The sequence below is a fragment of the Hesperophylax consimilis genome, chromosome 12 (genome assembly GCF_061612785.1).
Source record: "Hesperophylax consimilis isolate HC1 chromosome 12, BYU_Hcon_1.0, whole genome shotgun sequence".
Lineage (NCBI taxonomy): Eukaryota > Metazoa > Arthropoda > Insecta > Trichoptera > Limnephilidae > Hesperophylax > Hesperophylax consimilis.
The window spans coordinates 22,561,080-22,583,693 of record NC_142847.1 but is presented as its reverse complement, the minus strand read 5'-3'; the positions used below and the strand labels follow the sequence as shown (position 1 = coordinate 22,583,693).

General features: G+C 32.1%; 1 protein-coding gene across 1 annotated transcript in view; it reads right to left on the bottom strand.

Annotated features, from left to right (window-relative positions):
• Window positions 1-22,614, bottom strand: part of OdsH (Ods-site homeobox) — an 88,812-nt gene that overhangs the window by 12,155 nt on the left and 54,043 nt on the right. The window contains exon 3 of the mRNA XM_089637969.1: window positions 14,340-14,512. Within this exon, the coding sequence (XP_089494095.1) occupies window positions 14,340-14,512 (173 nt within the window). The remainder of the gene's footprint in view (window positions 1-14,339; window positions 14,513-22,614) is intronic.

Below are 22,614 nucleotides of genomic sequence, written 5' to 3'. Positions count from 1 at the left end.
TTTTGATAGTTAAAAAATATCCTTCCCTGTAAAATACCTACTGGTATCTATGAATAGTTTCGTTGGTAGATGGATATATTTATGGTTAATTTAATAAATACAATTTAACAGACAGTTTCAGTTTCAAATACATTTTAGTCAATTGTAAATATTTTTTGCGGTCTAGCATATCGTTTCGATGTATTATTATTGTGTCTGTGGAAAGGATAAGTAAAAATAAATGTTACAAATATCTAACACGATGCAACAACCTCCTTCCAGTTATCCTTGCCCCTTCCCCAGGGACCGATTACAGTTGATGCTGCGTTTTGTATCATCCCTTGTTTCCAAATCATCCCAACGTTCAGACAAAATCTTTTTTCTGAGTATAAGGGTAAAAATAGCTTGAAATATTCAAAAGATTTAGACCCTTGCAAGTTCTTCAATGTACCTTAAATTTGCATTTTTTCAAATAATATATCTTCTTTTTCGATTTCAACTTTAGTATCACGAAAATAATTCATTCGATAAAACGATTTCATAATGAATAATAAAATATATATAAACATTATTCAACCTATTATTGTATTTATTAATAATAATTAGTAAAAAAATTGTTTTGACTGTGCAAAAAAAAATATACAGAACGTTCATTTAAAACTAAATTAAATGTTTATAAACATAGAAGGATGTGGTGAAGATTACATCTTTCAATATTTAAGATTTTATTTAGCAGCAATATATTTTTTCCTGCCGGCAAAACCATTAACAGCTTGCTTTCACATGTAGGAGATAATTCAATCTATACTGTGATTAAACATTGATACATTTATTAATTACTGACACAATTATGTTTAGTCTTTTAAACTACCTACATTTTTTAATGAAATACCCATTTACCCGGAAAGTTAGAAAAGTACAATTTTTTGTAATATCGTCATGTAAATATCTTGCGTTAAGCACTTAGGATTGTTATACGCATGTACAGCAAAGTGTAGACATGTTTACAAATTAAAAGCTAAGTATGTTACCCATACATCACAAAATTATAAAACCCTTCACATAACAAAATCCAATTAATAACCTCTCACAAGAAAAGTATACATATAATAAAATCTTCCGCCTAGCGTAACTCCAGAAGCAATAAAGCTTAATATTATGCCTAATTACACAGGTAGCTACCGTGGCTAGAAGCTACCTGCTCAGGTGTGATTTATAAGCGTCATTTTTATTAAGCTCTAAGACGCGGACGGTTCCAATGGCTTCATTCACTCCGAAGCTCTCGAAAGCCTTAAAGGTACTCGTAACTAATAATATTACACGCTTGAGCTTCTTATTAGGTTGTATATTATGTATACGGTGTACAATGTGCATTATACATTGTATAAACGTAGTCTACGTATGCTTGGATTTATTCTATACCATAAAAGTTACACGAATAAACGTGAGCGATTTTTTTAAAATTATCATTCAAACCTGCTTAACTACTAAATTTAGTATGCAGCAGGTACCTATTGGTAACATGATATGTAATAAAATGGTACATTTTCAAAAGGTATTTATGTATAGTATTGATGATGACAAGTTAAAATTATTTAGATCAATGAGTTAAATTAACCGAATGGTATAAGCATAAATATCAGTATAGACATTATAACAAACAAGTACAATTAAACACTAGTTTCCAAGATGCAGATGAGATTTTACAAATTTCGCAATGTGAATTCCAATTACCAGTGCAAGTGCTTCAGTACGGCATAAATATATTTACCCATTTTCATAGTTTTTCTCCATTTTCAGAGTATATTTGACTTGAGCAGAATAAAAAGTATTATTTTTAATTTTCATTGGTAGTTTATTAAATATTTTTGGCACAATATGGTTTAGGAATCTTTCGCCGTATGTATTGGTATATTTCGTATCTACCAATCCTTTGAGTGAATGTTGTATTATGTTCATGAACTCTTTTCCTAAACATGTTATATTGTCTGAATTTAATGTTACTTCTGTGTATTTATAGATAAACAATTTAGTAGTGTTTTTTAAGGTTTGAATGTAACTTATAATAGTTTTATAATAACATCCCCAAGAATTTTCATATCGGATAGTGGATTCAGCCAGAGATAAGTGTACATCCCATTTCATGTACATTATTAGTTACAACCAACTATACATAATTGATGATCAAATCAATAGTTCCACTTAAGCAGGGCTGTGCCGCATTTTTATGTATGCAGTCATATGTGTGTATAAATCGAAGACATTATATCTGGCGTGTGGAGATCTTATATGCATAATTTCGTTGATGTTTAATCTTTAACTGTATTTAACCCTGAAAACCATTATATATTTAATCATGTTTAATCTTTTACTGTATTAAACCATGTTTAATGTTTATGGTACACGTGTCAATGTTATTTTAATGCCATGGTATTATATTGTTAAAGAAAATTGATTTTTTCCATTTTGTTAAAAGTGTGTGTTCTTTGTTCACCAAAGAAAACGTAGAGGAAAAATGGTGTTTTACCAAGAATAAAGGAGCTATATTCTTCTTAATCGTACTTCATATAGAATTTCTTAAAAATAATAAAAAAAAGACAAACAATCCCGGGATACGAATGACCTACCAAGTCTCATTTCGTGAAATTGATAGAGATAATATTACTTATTATGAAATAAACTCTTCTTAAAATGTCATTATTCCCCTGATTTCATTTCGACAGATTTTCACAATTTTTTTATTGGACAAAAAACGCTTGCTCCTCCTTTAGCCATCTTCTAGTTTTCTTAGACAGCCTTACAGTGTTCATCATCAGGATATATATAGTAAATGTGAAGGGAAAATTTGCCTTGTTATTTATTAAAAATACATTATATAACCTACCTTTTTTATTTATCATTACAACACCTAAAAGCGCGTACGAGTAGTTGCCTATCTATTAAAGCAAAAACACAATTAATAAAATTTGACTTTCGTACCGGATAATATGTTTCAAGAACAAATAAAAATGTCATTCCATAAAGTGGATCCTACGTTTACTGTCGAGCAAATACCTAATTTAACGCACGTAAAGTTTAACAGCCCACTAATCCCATTTCTCCAATGTATGATTAACTTTTACCACCGTTTGAGACCGTAAAGCTCAATACTAAAGCAGTAAAGCTCGTGTATTGCCAATCGGTATTAATTCAACAAAATTAAGTTATAAATGTAGGTGAGAAGTGGGTGGGTACCGAAAGGAATACATTTTGAGAATTTTTCTTTATCACTGGATACGTTTTGGAACAACGTTACCTACGTCGATCTGCAACGAGAAAAATGATCATTTAAAAAAATTTACAGCATTCCAATATCGTGATAAAATATTAGTCATTCAGAATATATAGAAGACACGTGTTATCTTTCATTGGGAAGAGAACACGTGAGTTCACAATGCGACAAAATCAGTATGTCATTATCAATAATTGTATGAACACGTGTTCCGCCACCCTCGTAAAACTTCATTTACAACTGAAACTCTGTTTGGAACTCTGTCAATTCATTCGTTAAAGGCCTGCAGTCCCGTTTTTAACAGGAAAACGAATAATTTGACCAGACTTTTACAGCAGTACTAGCTGACGTGTACCCGGCGTTGCTGGAGATAGACATGATATACATTTGATATACATATGATATACATTTGATATACATATGATATACATTTGATATACATATGATATACATTTGATATACATATGATATACATTTGATATACATATGATATACATTTGATATACATATGATATACATTTGATATACATATGATATACATTTGATATACATATGATATACATTTCCGCGGTACATTATTTTGATGTATCTCATAAGTTTTAGCTAGCGTTAGCAATATAAACACCCGAAAATACATTTTTTAACACTTGATCACAAAACATCGACTTTTCTCTACTTTCTTCAAATATAAAATTCATATATTATATATATTAACCTCCCGGAAGAAATTCTCTAAATGGTAATAAAAACCCTACCTAAATCTATTGCGTAGTTTAGAAGAGCTTATCGCACAAACAGACAGACGCGAATATCGATTTTGTTTTATACTATTTTAAGATTAGACAAGTTTTCTCCACGTGTACTTGGAATGGATTGTTGCACAGTTTGATGAAATAAACCGTTACATCTTAAACAGTTTTATAAAGGAAGGTTACTGAAGATACTTATAGAGGAACCTATTAGTCTACTTGGAATGGGTTGTTGCACAGTTTGATGAAATAAACCGTTCATCTTAAACAGTTTTATAAAGAAATGTTACTGAAGATACTTAAAGAGGTACCTATTAGTGTACTTGGAATGGGTTGTTGCACAGTTTGATGTAATAAACGGTTACATTTTAAACAGTTTCAAAAAGAAAGGTTACTGTAGATACTTAAAGAGGTACCTATTAGTGTACTTGGAATGGGTTGTTGCACAGTTTGATGAAATAAACCGTTACATCTTAAACAGTTTTATAAAGAAAGGTTACTGGAGATACTTAAAGAGGTACCTATTAGTGTACTTGGAATGGGTTGTTGCACAGTTTGATGAAATAAACCGTTCATCTTAAACAGTTTTATAAAGAAATGTTACTGAAGATACTTAAAGAGGTACCCATTAGTGTACTTGGAATGGGTTGTTGCACAGTTTGATGAAATAAACCGTTCATCTTAAACAGTTTTATAAAGAAATGTTACTGAAGATACTTAAAGAGGTACCCATTAGTGTACTTGGAATGGGTTGTTGCACAGTTTGATGTTATAAACGGTTACATTTTAAACAGTTTCAAAAAGAAAGGTTACTGTAGATACTTAAAGAGGTACCTATTAGTGTACTTGGAATGGGTTGTTGCACAGTTTGATGAAATAAACCGTTACATCTTAAACAGTTTTATAAAGGAAGGTTACTGAAGATACTTATAGAGGAACCTATTAGTGTACTTGGAATGGGTTGTTGCACAGTTTGATGAAATAAACCTTTAAAAACTTAAACAGTTTTATAAAGAAAGGTTACTGGAGATACTTAAAGAGGTACCTATTAGTGTACTAGGAATGGGTTGTTGCACAGTTTGATGAAATAAACCGTTACATCTTAAACAGTTTTATAAAGAAAGGTTATTGGAGATACTTATAGAGTGACCTATTAGTGGCGGTTCGTGACTTTTCGGTGAGCTACAGTGGTAACATTAAAAAATACGGTAACCGAATAACTCAACACACCGTCATAATAGATATAGTCATGAAAAGTGATAAAACAAAAACCAGGTTACATAGGTTAGGTTTATAGAATATTTTTTCATCGCATTTTAATGACTTTATATCACTTTTAAAAGCTGTATTGAATTGTTATTGTGTTGAGTTATCATACAACCGAAAAATACGACATTAATTATGTCGTTTTGGCTGAAAAGATTTTTTTTTGTAATTTGTATTTTTTGAAGGATGCCAAGCTTTTCCAAACTGAATCCTTTCTTTCATGTCATATTTTTCAATCTTACGTGTCAGCTCACTTCGTCTTAGCTCACTGAAAAGTAACGGACCGCCACTGGTACCCATGTTAAAAATGAGAGGAATGTTATTGTTATTGTAAAAATATAAAATGAGTCGGGCACGATTTTACAGAATTCGACTAAAAAAACATATTAATACTGATTGGTTTTTGTCACAATTTAAAAGGTAAACGAATACTATTAAAACATCACCTCCCATCTTTGTGAAATATTTCCATCTACTTTATGCACCCACACTGAGAGGTGGGACATTGGTATTGACGGATTTTAAGAGAGGTTTTATGTGTTGATTTTTGGATTATTCATAATATTCTGACTAAAATGTTTGGTGTGTTTGAAACGGAATTTCATTAAAAAGGCAGTATACCTACAAAATAAACTGTGCTTCATTTGATTAAACTGTGTTACTTCAAAAATTATTCCTATAAATAAAGTTCAAAGTAAAACATACATTTAAAAAAATGTGTATTAAACCCGAGTCAAACCCCTTACTATGAATATGCCACAGAAATAATTCAATTGCAGATGAATTTGTTTCAGTACGAACTCAATATCTTCTTAAAATAGAATTTATCGAATGCCTCCTGATGTGTTTAGAAGTATTGTAGGGCCGTGTTTGTTGTCTAATGAGAAAACTGGGCGTGTCTTTACATTCCGCCCACAGCAAATAAAGTGCCGCCCATCGAGCTTTCCCATACTCTGTCACTGACTGCATTCATTTGTCTTGAGTCTAATATTTTCCGACGCTAGAAACCTGGAAGAATAATTATTATTGTAAGTTATTTTCTTTTATCAGAAGACGCTTCATGTATGTATCTAAATATAGTGTTGTTATGATGAGAACATATACAGATAGGTATAGCTGATAGACGTTTATGAGATAAACATTACAATATTTACAGCTTTTATTTTAAGAGCGGAGAGAAATCAAATATGTTGTAGGTAAACAGAGAAAATAGGTCTCCTATTCGAATAAAGAGACATACGAAGGTACCTAGTTAGATAGTCGATACCTTTATGCGAAAAGACTAAGATATCTAGATATAAGATTGACAGCAAAATGAAGTTCAAAATTGAAGAAGAAAATAAATTTATTATTTTTCTTGCAATATTTAAACGATTAAAAAACAATTAAATATAATTATGTCGCAAGAATCAGGCTTCATTTCCTTTTAAATAAAAAATCGTTTAGGTAATTTTTATTTAAATGTAGTGATGAGCACCGTATTGATTTCGGAGAGTTTACATTGAAAATTGAGTAATTTCTAAGATACGAGAAATAATTTTAATTTGACCATTTTTTTGACGTTTTCACGTGGGTAGATAAAACAAAAGGGAATGTATGTAGTGATTACAAAAGAAAAAAGATATGAGAACTTACAAATTGTTATGTAACAGCTGAAGTATAATATATATAATACATGATTTCAGATATTGCCTACATTTTTTAAAACAAATAGTACCTAATTTGGTAGAATGGTGGTAACATGATATGAGTATCTGAAGTTATAAAGGATCGAAAGATCGCCAGTGTGACTCCAAGGAGTGTGGTTGTAAAATTATGATATATGAACGACCGGTCAGTGGTTGAGTGGACATAGCGCTTGGGTCTCACCCGAGCGTCGCGTGTTCGATTCCTCGGCTGGCTAAGTCCTCCATCACAACACAAGCAACATTTTCGGCTTTCTGTGGTGGTAGTAGGAGATTTTCAAACATTGTTGGGTTATTCGTAACCCGGGAATGTTTGTCTTTCTTTTTAAAGAAAAAAAAAATATAAAAAAAATAAAAAAATGAAGGAATTTTGCTTAGTTAGCTGTGCGTTAGTGGTTCATCATATGGTTCTTGCCTGTTCAAATGACACAAAACAACCTTAATAACTAAAGGAGATTTTTTTATTATTTTTTTTTTTATTATTTTAATATAGATCATAGTTACATTAAATCATACATATTTTGCAATATATCATATTTAGGTACATAGTTGGTCATGTATACCTTATCAGAAAAGAGGAGATATTTTATTTATTATTTTTTTTTACATATACACAAGGCAAGTACGTTTTCTAGTACTTGCCATGGTAGTCGAACGTATTTTATATATTTTAGTAATCATAATAATATATAATGCAGTTACACAATAGTATTATAAAGATATAATAATATATAATACAATACGTTTGTATTTATTTCAAAAGTTTTTGATTATTGTTTAAAAAATCATTAGAACTAAATGTAAAGACTCCTCCCATAAACACGAGCTCCTGGAGCTCAACTTATGGAGAAATAGAATAATAATGAACAAATTATTTATAAGTCTGCATATTGTTATCATTTATAATGTTAAATAATAAAAAAAAAAAAAAAAAAAAAAAAAAAAATATATATATATATATTATTTCCCCAGCACGGGAAATTCCAGTGGGGAAAACATTATTTATTTAAAATTATTTCAATGAAAATCATATTAAATAAATAAATAAAATTACAAATAAAAAAGATAATAAGGACAAATAAATCTAATAACTAATCATAATAAAGAGCAAGATTTAAATACATGCTAATAATACCTATTATATTGTATAAAATCAAAATGAGAAAGAAAAATTGTAAAATTATAATGTATGTTAATCACACCAAATTTTTTAAAAACTTTTTATCATGTACTTAACCTCTCTTCCACCCACCTTGCAATGTATTATAGACTATTAAAGTAAAATAGTTCCAAATTGAGTATAACCTCTTTAAATTATTCTTAATCCGTTTAAGAACGGGATTGCAGGCCCTTAACGAATTGATAAGTTCCCTGATCATCATAATATCTTTTAGTATCATCATAATATCTTATTTATTTCGTATTTCGTCATTATATATTATCAAACCAAATGCAGGTGCACGAACACGTGTTCAGATTTATTAGAAATTTACTAAAAGTTCATCAGGAAACGGCCTGAAATCCCATTTATAACCGGAGTACTAATAAATTAAAGAGATTCTTAATAAATTAACAATACCCATTTTTATCCGTGCACAAAAATAACTGCATTCATATTACAAGGGTACATAAAATAGTTACTCAAGTGGTTGGTTAAATACTACGACGCGCATACCTGACAAGTTTTCTATACACGAGGAATGAACTTTGACAGGTAGATAGGTAGGTGACTACCAATAAATAACTCAAACCGCAAGTCATCTAATTAATTGAAGTTTTTTCTATGAAGAGGAGAATTAATTGAACGAACACAAACTATTAATCAATGTCCATTAGAATGTCTATGACGCCAACGCCCGTTTTGTTCATAGAGCTATAAATTCATTAGTTAATATTATCGAAACAGGCCCACCTTACTATGAACTACTATTAACTTCCTACTTATATTATATTGAATTTTAGGCAATTGCATGATCAGAGTTTTTATCAGGATAGACAGTAGGAATAAAAACGAATTAACAGATATAAAAAAATAAGTTTTTCATATTTATTTCGATGAAATATCCAAATAACCACTTAATATACGTATATTACAACCGAATTATTAATGATATTTAAAGTTCCACATTTTTCAACCGCATTGAAAAGAAGGACAACATAATATGATAAGTAATCTTTAGCAAAGTTGTACTAATTAATATAAATACCAACAGATGGCACTGATTGCTACATTCGTACTTTGTAATAAAAGGCACGGCCTTTTTTGATACTAACACAGACGAATCGAGTCTTGAATGAGCATCGCGCACACATGTGCATTGTTTGTGTCGAATGAAGACAATATTTGAATATGTAAGTGCATAGTTTTACATTCTTAGTTCCTGCCTTTGATACATGCCTAGAGCTGTCAGTGCGGCGCGCACGCAATTCTTGGTTTTCTTATTTTAATTTTTATGCGAGTAAGGTAGGGTAGTCAGTGCGTATTTGCCTATATGCACTGGAGCGATTAGTGACATGTATTCACATTTAACATAGTATTTATTTAATACCATTACTGAAAATATTAATATGGAAACATACAAAACTACTTACTGCGGCTTAAAGTAGATAAATCCACAAAGATTTCACCGTTATAACCATATTTTTAGGTTTTATAAATTTGGGGCATTTATGTGAAATATTTTTTTTAGTTATTTTATTGAAAGTAAATTACTTGATATGTACAAAATAAACGTCATTTTTATAAAGGCAGATAATAGTCGCAAAAAAGTTACCACACCTATTTACAAATTAAAACAAAAGTAAGTTCGTACCTACTTCAATAACATAATCACAGGTAAAACAATTCTTCACCGCATTTATCTAAGGATATTCCTCAAAGGAAAAACTAATAAAACTAAAGGCGTTAAATAACCCATAAAAAATAAACGCTTTTCATTTCGCTGACTGTACGCGCTAACACTTTATGGCGCTGATTGAGTCATTTCGCTTACTTGGCGTGTGCGAGGGGGAGAGCGCGAGAAAATCAATACACCTCTCCATAACACAGAGGGAGACGGATGCAATATGTTAGTTATGGCGTCTTAAGCGGAGGTTCTCAAAACGAAAGAGGAGGTATTAAATACAAGCCTTTATTATTTTTGCTTATATCAAATGCTTACTTTTGTGTAGATGAAATCTTATATCATTTTACCATCCGTTTAGCTCGCGCTCCGTTTGTAAAGTGTGATATAGCCTAACCTATCCTAAACACAACCTACATAACCTAACATAATGAATTATTTTTGCTCACAGTATTTTTTAACATTTAGATAAACCTTTTGCCAACGCTTCTTTGGCATATATTTTTCTTTATATTATAAACAATCTGTTATTATCGCAACAACTATCAACTGTACAGTTTAGAGTCGTTGTAAGCGGATGTGGCGCCATCTGTTACTCTCAAAAATAAATGTTGAAGTATTCAAACCGCGACTGCGGGTTTTATTTGATCCTTTTTTTTCCTTTTTTCTCGTGAACGATGCATCTCAAAGAAAGATAGGTTACAACGGATTTCTTAGTGAGTGTACTAAGAAATCCGTTGTAAAATAAATGCTAAATTTATCCAAACTCCATAAAGCCTCGACTATCGTACTTACTCGATCTGTCAGTATCGCCCTGTTGAAAGATCAATATTCAGAATAGAAACATTGCTTGAAATGGATTATGTCGTATTTAGTGAGCACATCTGAATAGCCAGGTACTCTTTCATAGTTTTTTAGGTATTTACCTTAATTATAAAGTTTATAGTTTTTCAACACTTATAAATAAGAACACACCTGATGGTGTTAAATGATTTTTCAGTAATACTAAACCTAAAGATGATCGTAAAACTAGTAGTTATGTGAACAAAAAGTAGGTTTCTAATTTTCTCGTATTTTAAATCAAAATCAAAAATTGTTCCAAAATTATAAGATTTGTAGGTAAATTTAAATACCTACCAAGTATATAATAAACACGACGATTTTAATAATAATAATCTTTACTGAACATTAACCTGTCGTGCGCCGACGCTAAATTATCTCCAGCATAGCTGATTCTTTTGGTGTAATAACTTACTTGCTTTTGCAAAATAATGTTTCTGTTATTTTGCAGAAAATGTGTTTACATACTTTTAATAAAAAAAATAATTACCAAGAGCATTTCCCCCAGAAAAGCTATCTACTTGTATTCAGAGAAATGGATTTTTATCATGCCACTTAATACTTCGGCGCACGATAGGTCTGAACCTGATAAAACGGTTTACTGATAAAACGGCCACCATCTTGAAACCGGAACGTAACAAATAAATTTACAGAAATATGAAATGACAAATGGTCGAGTTAAAACATTTCTTTGCTGCGCTCAGTCGTGTGTTACAAGTTACGAGGTGTCAAAAGAGTTGACTCCCTTAGCATTTCAAATCGACACGAAGGTTTCGAGAAATGTTCAGCAAACTCTATCAGCTTTACGGCGTTATAATATCGCAATAAAACGAGAATAAGGCGTGCGATTAGTCAAATGGATAGCCATTTTGATAAGTTATAAACTTTGCATTTAGATCCGTTAGTTTTATTATGTTTACTAGACTAGATAATAAACATAAAACTTGCATAAAATTAACTCGCTATTATAGCGCAATTCATTTTTAAATATTTAAGATTAAATGCGACGTTCGTTATAGTTATAAGCTAGGTGTTTATATGTTATGCTCTAAAATATTAAGACGAATTATTTATTTGTGCCCGTAAATACGCAATATGAATATGAATAAATAGTTTTGTCCGTATAAAAACTCAATTCTTTCAAGAAAGGCATACAAATACAATATATTATCGGTGATTCAATCATATATTGTATTTGTATGGCTCTCTTGAAAGAATGGTGAAGAGTGGACGAGTGGAAATGAAATAATTAAATTAGCGCCTTCTATGAAAGAGAAGATTATGAATTATTTATTTTACCCTTAAGTCACAAATGCCTATTTTTAATATAAATACATTTATTAGATTTTTTTATTTTACATGTAAATATTGTCCCGGAGATTTACGATATTTTACTGAGCATTTGCGATTCTGTTGTAGGTCGTAATTTATTTTTAGCTGGGACCAACCACCATCGTTATATTAAACCGGAATTATCACAGAAGCCATGGATCTTCAGAATACAGAGAGTGTTTTCATTAAGGTGGAACCAGGGTCCCAGGAAAAGTGTGGAGATGAAATGCCGTATACGTATCTAGATAATATCTACCTCACGGATGTGAAGGAGGATTCTTTGCAGTATGCGGCGAGTACTACGATAGTCAGAAAATGTATAATTTTGATTTTAGTTCGGAATTTATATCTGTTTTGGAATGTTTTGAAGACAGGATATATTATACTTGTTCACGACGTCCCCTCTTGCCGTTCATTAGTTAGTTTGATATATAATAATAATAATAATTGGATGTCTTGTATAGCGCCGTTTTTGTGCAAAATCACCTCAAGGGCTATACTTGTAAATGTATCATCTTTCATTTTACTTTAAAACTAAACAGGCTTATATTCATGTCAAAACGTTCCCGATTCTTTAAGTAAAATCTTCATCTTATTAGGGACATATTTCAATAAAAATATTATTCCATTGAAAATAAACAACCAAATTCACTTTAAAAGTTACTGAAGGGTAAATGAAATTTCCTTCCTAAAGCATTGGTCCCTAAAGCGAACGTCTGAAGTCTCTTACATCGTAAATTGAATTGATGAAATTATCTAAAATTACATTTTTTTATTTCAAATTTTCGTATCTAGCATGGTTGAATTTATTCTCTGATATTTGATTTTAAATCATTTCTTTCCCTATCCAAAATATCTAAATTGCATTTTTTTTTTCTCTTTTAACAGCCATGCGCAATAGCGAACAAATTCTTATAAATTACCAATTGCGCAAACAGAGATCAATAAAAAAATGATCTGCAACCCTAACATAAAATGCGAGGGACTTTATATTGTATAATTGGTAGTTGGTTTTATGACGCTTACTTACGCCTACATAGGTACAGTAAGGCTCAAAAGTTAAACTCATCACATAAAATACTAATCTCAGTTGTGTTTCTATCTGAAATTGCAGTAAAATTAACTCTAGAACTTGGATTCGCTTTGAATAAAACTGTCATTTTATAATTTGGAACTGATTGCAAGAACAATATTCAGACAAGCGATAAAGTAGGTACCAACATTATTTAATTTTTATTAATAATTATAATTTTTTTTTTTGAAATGGCTATTTTTTTTCACAGATGTCATAATATTTTATGTTTATCATAAATAAACCACTCACTAGAACGATATCTTCGGGCTTTTTGTATGAAACAAATTAGTCCTAAAAATCCATAGATATGCCAATACATAGACAGTAAAATTCTCCTTCGGAGACTGAAAGTTTATTCCATAGACTTTCAGAGTTTTTCATTGGTGGATATAGCTAGGCAATCACATGACGTCACAATATTTTGGGTTCAATTTTCTATCGGAGTTATACCCTGTGATGTTTACTAATGGTGTCAATTTGAAAAGTAAATTACTGATAATTTCTAAAATTGATAATGTTTGTTTTTAAAAGTCAATTATTCTAAAGGAAATATATTTTTTATAAAAGCTTTCAGCTTTACAAATCCTACAATTATAATATCACGTGATTTTACATGAATTTACACTAGTATGATGTAAAATTACAACCGCCGCCGGACTGCATAAGTTTATTTTCTTACGAATGTTAACAACGTCAGTTTAACTAAAAACTAACTAACTAACCACAATGCCGCGCCGTTTCCCGCAAGGGTTGGAAAAGGTGACGGACAAACAACTCGCCATCCATCGTCTTATACATACTCTTCTATTATTCTAGCTCTTGACATGGCCTGACTAAAGTATCTGATTCACTTGATCGTGCCACGTTTTCTTCGGGCATCCCCCGACTTCTTCTGTCATTCACATTAGCGTCAAATATTCTCCTTTCTTTGATCATTTGCTCTACATGCCCAAACCATCTAAGAATCCCTTTCCTAATCTTAATCATTACGCTTACATCAGCCTTGCATTATTTGCGGATCTCCACATTGCTCGTTCAATGTACCTCCAACCTAGCGTTTTTATCATGACATTTGACATCATTGCTCCACTAAATAAGTTTTGCATCATCCCACAAGCATCATTTTCGCTAGTAATGATAGTAGTAGGAGATTTTCAAATATTGTCAGGATATTCGCAACTCGGGAATATATTTCTCTAAATTTTTTTTATTAATGTAGCATGCTGTAGGTACTTAAAAATTCCTCACTTGGGGTTTTCCTATCCCACCAGGTTCAAATAATAAAATAAAACAACTTACCGCCACCCTGCTTTCCTTCAGGTCGAGCCTCATGGCTAAAGCCTCCCTCATGAAGACGTCGGGGTAGTGCGAGGCAAGGAACGCTCGCTCCAGCTCCTCGAGCTGCCATGAGTTGAAGTTGGTACGCGATCTGCGACGCTTTCCCCCGTCGGCATCGTCACAGTCGTGATTTCCTGGAATTAAATAAATTTCAAATTTAAATCATTTGGATAATATTTTGAATATATATTTTTACTTTGAAATCAATCCTGTATGGCAAAGGATAAAGGAGAAAACAAAGTTTTTAATTATTTTTCCAAAGTGATCCCTTTATTGCATGTATTATCTTGCCACGAAAAGATAACGTAAAATAATTGAAAAGTAGAAAATTGTATGGATTTGAAGGACATAATTTATAGAGTTTTCCAATAAGAGGTGTTATTTTGAATAGCCCGCTATTTCGGTAGATGTTACTTTTGAAGCTGTCATTTTTTGACATTTGACAAGTAGAAACTACGCCATTAATAAAAATAAAACGATACACGCTTCAACAACGCATTGAAATTATTGAAATTCACTTAAGTGAATCAAATGCAAATCATCTTGAGTGATGAGGCCCATTTCTACCTCGGTGGCTTCGTCAACAAGCAAAATTGTCGCATCTGGGGCTCGGAAAACCCAAGAGTTACTGTTGAAAAGCCTCTCTATCCTCAACGTGTGACTGTTTGGTGCGGTTTATGGTCCGGCGGAGTCAGTGGACCTTACTTTTTCGAAAATGAGGCTGGAGCAACAGTTACGGTGAATGGATTGCGCTATCGAGAGATGATTAATGATTTTTTATGGCCGGAATTGGATGGTATTGATATGGACAACGTTTACTTAAAACATAACATAATAATAATTACTAAACAATATAACTTCGGATGTTACACGGAGAAAACCTACTGATATTACATTATGATATTAAAAATCTGGTCAAATTATTCCTTCTCCTGCAGGCCTATAACGAATGAAAATTAATTCTTGGATAATACAATTAGAAGTATTACCAAGAGTTAATAAACTCACAGTGAGATCAAATGCAGTACAGCGGAGTAAACTTAAAATGAAAACCCAAAATCTGTCAAATTGTTCCTTTCCCTGTTAAAAATGGGATTGCAGGTTAACGAATAAATTGACAGAGTTCCCAATAAAGTATCAGTCAAAAGCGAATGTTTTATGAGGACGGCGAAACAAGTGTTCATGCTGATATCGATTTTGACATACTGATATTGTCGCATCCCGTCATGATTTGTATTAGGAAAAGCACACATGTTCTCGATATATTCTGACTGACTAATATTTTATCAGGAAGTGGCATGCAGTCACTTTTTTAACATGATATTTGTACTCTACCTACGTAATGCTGGGTCACAATCTTATCTATTTTATTAAAATCTAAGGTCAATAATTTACATTTATATTTTATGGTATTCAAACCCCTCACGGTAATATATTATGTTAATTGATTAAAATTTATAACAACCTCATCAAGGATGAATAATATTAACTTGTTCATCCTGTCCCGGTATGATAAGAGATACTGGGTTCGATTCCCAGTTGTCACCGTTACATTTTTTTTTCTGTGTCGTGTTCTGTGTCGTGTTCTGTTTCATTTTTCGTTTAGATTTTTTAGTATTATCGTCTTTTTCAATGATATATTACAAAATAAGTTTAAAAAACAGTTGATCTTGAATATTAATTATTTTACAAGCAATAATTATTCGCCTGAAACACTAATCCACATTGAAAAATCTCCTGATAAAAGATACATGACGCCAACGGGACTCGAACCCGTGTCCCTTCGATTATCGATGCTATTAACTTTATTTTATCAATATTACACAGTTTTGATGATTCTTAAACAATCGTTCGATAAGACTAAGGTCGGGTTGTTTCATAGAATTTGAAAAATTCATCAATTTAGATTTTCAAGTTGTTTGAAGGTTCTATTCAACTTCTCTCATTATTTCAGTCTTATGAAACATCATCATCATCATCACTTTTGGCTCTACAACCCCTGGTGGGTCTTGGCCTCCTCAAGAGTCTTCCTCCACTCATCTCGGTCCCGCGCCAGCTCTCTCCAGTTTCGAAGCTCCAAGGCAGACAAATCTTTGAGGACTGAGGATGAGGAATCATCTTAACCTTGGCCTTCCCAGGCTCCTTCTCCCTATCGGTCTTGAGCTCAGCAGGGACTTTGGTTCTTGATGCTCGGTCATTCTCTCCACATAACCTAGCCAAAGAAGTCATCCCAGTTTTATGAACTTTGCGACGTTTAGCTCCATAAACAGAGTATAGAGCTCATTGTTATAACGTCTGCGCCAAAATCCATTTTATAGGACCGGTCCGAAGATGCGCCTCAAAATTTTCCTTTCAAAAACGTCCAGTGCTCGCTCATTCTTCTTAGTTAGAACCCACGTCTCGGCTGCGTACGTAAGCACTGGTCTAATTAGTGTTTTGTACACTAATACCTTGGTGGTTCTGGAAAGCAGTCTGGATTTTATTTGTTAGTCTTATGAAACAACTGGCCAATAATGATATAATAACAGAACTTGAAAATCAACATTGAAATTTGATAAATTGTTTAAATTCTATAAATTTACCTGTCCTAAGATGTCACACTCATTATTCTCACAAATAATCTTATAACTTTCCCGTTAGTAAAAGCATCGCAAATGTTTTCAAATTTATTGTCCCCTTTCGTTTAAGAGCCGGAGATAGTTTTTAAAATTTACCGACACTTTTATACCGTCAAGGGCTAAGTGAAAATTGAATGGCGCCATTATCTCCCACATGGGGTGGCTGTTAAAAAATAAATCTTCGCAAAAATTTACAATCATGACCCCACGAGGTACGCCACTGGGACGGGGAATGTTATTTTTAAAGGCGTTTTTCAGGATTTTGTTGAAATTTCGTGGAATAAAGTCTCAATAAAGCAATCGAATGACCCCTTATTCTTTGCAGTGATTTACGAGGGTGCCGGGTTGAAGATGGACCGTTCTTGCAATATAAAAAAACTTTTTTTAGTTGTTCTTTATTAAGAAGTTAAACTCAATTGAGGCCAATAAACAGATTTTTCCTTTACCTGTTTTTATGGGTTTTTCGTCTCTTCGATATTGTAGTGCACTTAATAATAATAATGATTGGATCATTTCTATAGCGCCGTTTTCGTGAAAAAATCACCTCAAGGGCGCTTAACAACTTAATTTAGCATTTAACATCTCCGTAAAATTTTTGTGAGCAACCATTTCGTTAAAATTGTGATAAATAAATAAATAAAATACAAGCATTGAAAATCGTTAAGAGTAACAAATAATTATAAGCAATAATTAGTCTAGTGTTTACTAGACAAAGAATAGCATAGGATAAAGGAAATAAGCCGACATAGCTCAGTGGTTCAGAGCACCTGACCGGACATCAGAAGGTACGGGTTGAATTTCCGTTGGCGGCATTTATTTTTACTATGAAGATATTTTCAATTTGTATGGAAATTTCAGGCGACTAATTATTGCTTATAATTATTTGTTATCCTTTATGCCATGCATAAAACCTTATCTTATAAACATTAAGTTATCATTAAAAAATAATAATCAGTCTTTGTATATTGTTTACACATCGTCTTTTAAGCATTATTTTCGTTTTATATGTGAATTCTCCTCACATGAAACTAGCTTCTGGAGGTCATGGAGTAGTAGAAAAATTAGGAAAAAAAATTGAATTGAATTCTGTTATTATTTGAATTTTTTTATTATTTTGTAATAAATAAATAAAGGTGGAGGCATAGAAGGTATTATAGAAAATATTCCATTAATAATCGTCCATATTATATGTAATGCTTAAACCATATTGTATTATTTACATGTGTAATCTTGACTTTTGCACTGTTTTAAAGATTCAATTCTAATGAAACCCTCGTAATGCAAAAACGTCTCATTTCAGTCCCTCTTTTAATCACGTTTCTTATAGATTTTTCAGTTGCGACAAAACTACCAGCTACCTGCCAAAAAGGCCTATGGCTGTAAGACGTGACCAAGTCTAACGCCTGATTCAAATTGAAATCGTACTCAATTAATTCCTGAGTTATCCGAAATTCTCTCGGTGGTACTACAGTCAGGCTTCATAAACCTGAGGTCCCATAAAACCTTTGCTTATAATTAAAATAAACCCCAAGACTTCATATATCTAGGAAAACTGAGGTGTCGTCCTCAACTTGCCAAAAACAAACATAAGTTTCACAAACACTCATAAAAAGCATTAAATTAACGTTAACAAAAGAAAATTACAACACTGAAAACTTAATCCACCTTTTGAAGAGCGCCATCATTTTAGTGGAGCTTAATTTTCACTTTCTCAAATCTGCACAAAGCTTGGTTAAATAGTTTGGTGTTAAGTAATACGATTTAGTAAAAAGCGTTATTTTTAACAGTGAAATAAAAATTTTGCGTAACCATTTTATGTGGATAACTTTTTTTTATGAAGTGCCACGATTTTCCTTATATTTTGTCTTGGGTTAAGATTGAGCCTCGCTTCGCAAGAAAGGAATCACCCCCGCGGGACGGAGACGGATATAGTTAATTTATATACGCCAGACAGGGACACCGATAGGGGTGGAATTAAAACAAACTGCACCCCGCTCGACACTTAGGGGCATTGCTTAATTCACTCACTTCATTCCGTGCGAGGATCTTGCAGCCGGGCTAATGTAGAAACGTTATAGCCGGGTAGCGGATTGGGGGTAGTGGGAGGTGGGTGGTGTTGTAGGCGGGGGGTGGCTGAGTTAGGTTGTTTTTAATCACATACATGATGTATTATTTAATAAAATTCTGATTTATGGTGTTAAGATCGTGTGATTATTGTAAGTTTAGGTCTAAAATTAACATTTTTCATTTAGTGTGAAAGTCAATAAAAATAAATAGTTATGCCTGAACTTGGCAAAATATAATAAAACACACCTTTTGACGATGTTTTATTCTTGCATAAACCATAGTGGTGGCTGGTGTTAAGCGGGAATTTTAACATTGTTGCCATCTACATAAGGAGTATTATTGTTAGCCACCCGATTCAAAATTTTACACAACGTGGTGCATCACCTTAAGTTTCACATTCTTTGAATGTAATCTTAGGTACCTGTTATTCATGTAAGTAAAGATCCCTTTAGGTTATTGAAAAACTAAGAAATTACTGTAAAAAATCTGTAACTACCGAAAACTATTTGATGATTTCAGCTGCACGGAAAACCAAAAGCAAAAAGCCGCGGCAAAATAAGGTAAGTCAGTGATAATTAAGAAAAATAATTAGGTAATCAATGCTTATGAAGAAAAATAATAAGGTAATCAATGCTAATTAAGAAAAATAATTAAACGAGTAGGTGTACCTTAGATTTCATATTTACTTATATCTACTGCGACTACCCTTTATTAACTATGGCTTTATTAAAATAAAATTAATTAACATATTAAACAACGTAGGCGTAATTTAATGTTAAATAACAATGAGGATAGAATGGAAAGTATTAAAACAGGGATGAAAGTAGTAATAACCGCTAACACAATGTCTGCATTTATTAATTTCCACGACAAAGTGAATGTAAAGGAACAGACGAGTGTTTTCATTGTCGGGTAAACAAAGGGATTGAGCATAATTAGTACAAGTAATAACGTCATTATCAGCTTTAACTAGGTGCTCAAAATATAATTAACTGAAGCCGGGAAGGTAACCAGAACGTTGGAAATGAATACGTTTCTGGTTTGCCTCTGAGAGAAAACGTAGATATTATTAGGTTTCCTATTGCGTTAATTTTCAGTGAGTGAAAATGATTTTCAAAATCTTTCAGTTCCACCTGTTTTCATATAAACTTATTTTCAGTAAAGATGGGTTGATTCACAGAATTTGAACAATTCGTCAAACTTCAAAAACCCGTCGTCAGAGACCATTTTTCATAGCTACACCGTAGTAATTTAAATCTATTACGTATTAATATATTTTTTAATAATATTTTTAACAGTTTATTCAGTAAAATTTTAAACCGTTCAGAGGGTGTTCCATCCACAAATATGTAAATACCAGTTTTTGTTGCTCATCACAAAAACAAAAACCCTGCTACCAACCACCCTGTAAATTTTTATCTCAACACAGGCGTTTCACACCTAGTAAGATGGGCAATAAGTGATTTCTGTAACTAAATGTAATGTTAAAATAATGAAATTAAAAAAAAATCTGTTTACTTATATGGTAATTTGAACACATTTTTTTAAATTAGGATATTTCATAGCTTTGTAAAGCACTCTTATATTTTTATCTTAGTACATTTTCTGTACGACCAAGATTTTATTACACATTCCCTTACCTAGGTTATGATTTTCTTTTGCCAATCAAAGATTGTTGAGGTATTAGAAATTTACTTCAGTCATGCATTGCTGCTATTTAGTAATCTTCACATAAAACCCTTTGTTATCCTTATATTTTTACACCGGTAGGTATGTATAGCAATTGACACATTTTCCTAACAACGCTTTGTTTAACCATTCTTTACAAGCTTGTCTAAAGATTAAAATGATTTAAAAAGGGGTGGTTTTACTGCAGGACAATCAGTTCGGTCGATCTTGCATGTTTCGTCGCCCGGGGTAACATAAAGAGAAGGAGTGTATAAATCTACAGACAAAGGAAAAGACGGTTCATAAATTTCAGTCACTAAGTGAATGCTCCCAAGTTAAATTAAACTTCGTAAATGATCCTTTTCAAGTTGTGGAAGGCGCCTGCGTTCGTGTCTGACTCGATAAATCTTCATATAACAATGCCTAATTGGCTTGGGGTAACTCAAAAGTGAGCACAACAAGATACAAACCAAAAACTTGATAATAAAGATGTAATGTACACACACAAACATTGCAGTAGGCATATCTTTTCGAAGTTGATTTATTTTTTACATCCTTTTTTTGCTTTCATGATCCTTGTGCTTTTAAAAATACAAAGTTGATGTTAGAGTGAAAAATGGAGAGCGATACGAGTTTGTATCTGTACCGTAATTTTACCTCGTCAACATTGTCTCTTCCCCATTACTTCGATATTCAGTTCTTGTACTCTCAATCATTGTATATAGGTAAGAACTAGCTGAGACTTATGAATGATTTGGGGTAAAATTTTGAGGTACTGTGCCCTTTAAGATATACAATTCCGTAGTACATTATTTTGATGTATCTCATAAGGTTTTGCCAGCGTTAGCAATGTAAGCGTCCTGAAAAAATATTTATTTGATTTAAAACATCAAATTTTCTCTACTTTCTATAAATATACTGTACATGTATTATATATATATATAAACCTTTTCGAAGAAATTCTCTAAATGATAATGAAAATCCTGTCAAAATCCGTTGAGTAGCTTAGAAGAAATAAGCGAAGAAACAAACAAACGCGGATAGTGACTTCGTTTTATACTATTTAGAGATGTTAAATTATTTAATCTCATTGCAGGGACAGTACCAAGAAGTCTAGAGAGGAAATATTCTAGAACCAGCGAAACAATTCAACAGTAGTATATAGCTTTTGTCTGTGAAATGACAAGTCTTTGGGATTTGGACCTCAATCCAGAAGCAGGTCGTTTTCGTTAGTTTATTGTATAAATACTAAACATGTGAAGTGAGTAGGTAAAAATTAAACATCCACAATAATTCTAATCATGTTGTCTAAAAAAATCCAGCACGGTGTTATGTATTAATAGTATTGCGGAATTAATTAATAACTTTTGATACGTATAGTGAAATGTTTAGTAAGAATATTACAGATATCTCTTTTTAAACATAATGTTACGAAATTCGAGAGGTTAAATAAGTCATGGCACAAAACCAAATGAAACTAAAAATAATAAAAAAAGTAAAGGCCCAAAGCATAAACCAACTTAATGAATTTCCGTCAAAACTTAATAGTTATTCTGCATGAAATTCATTAACGAAAAGAAACCCTCCAGGGCTATTACATTTCCATAATAATAATGCCATTAATTCCCTTTGGAGGTAATGCCAAGTTTAAATTGATTCGAATATTAATAAACAAAGACCGCTATTTTCGCTGAAGATTCGTACCTTTAGCTTTGCATGTCCGCTATAAGGAGCCATTTTCAATTTCATTTCAATTCTGCATGCAATTTTCCCCGCCAGCGTAATATCCGTATGGATGTATAAATGTACCGCAGTAGTGGCTTGGGTTTAAATCTGGGTTATGTTATCACAACCCATTGTATACTTGGTGTTTTTATTTTAAT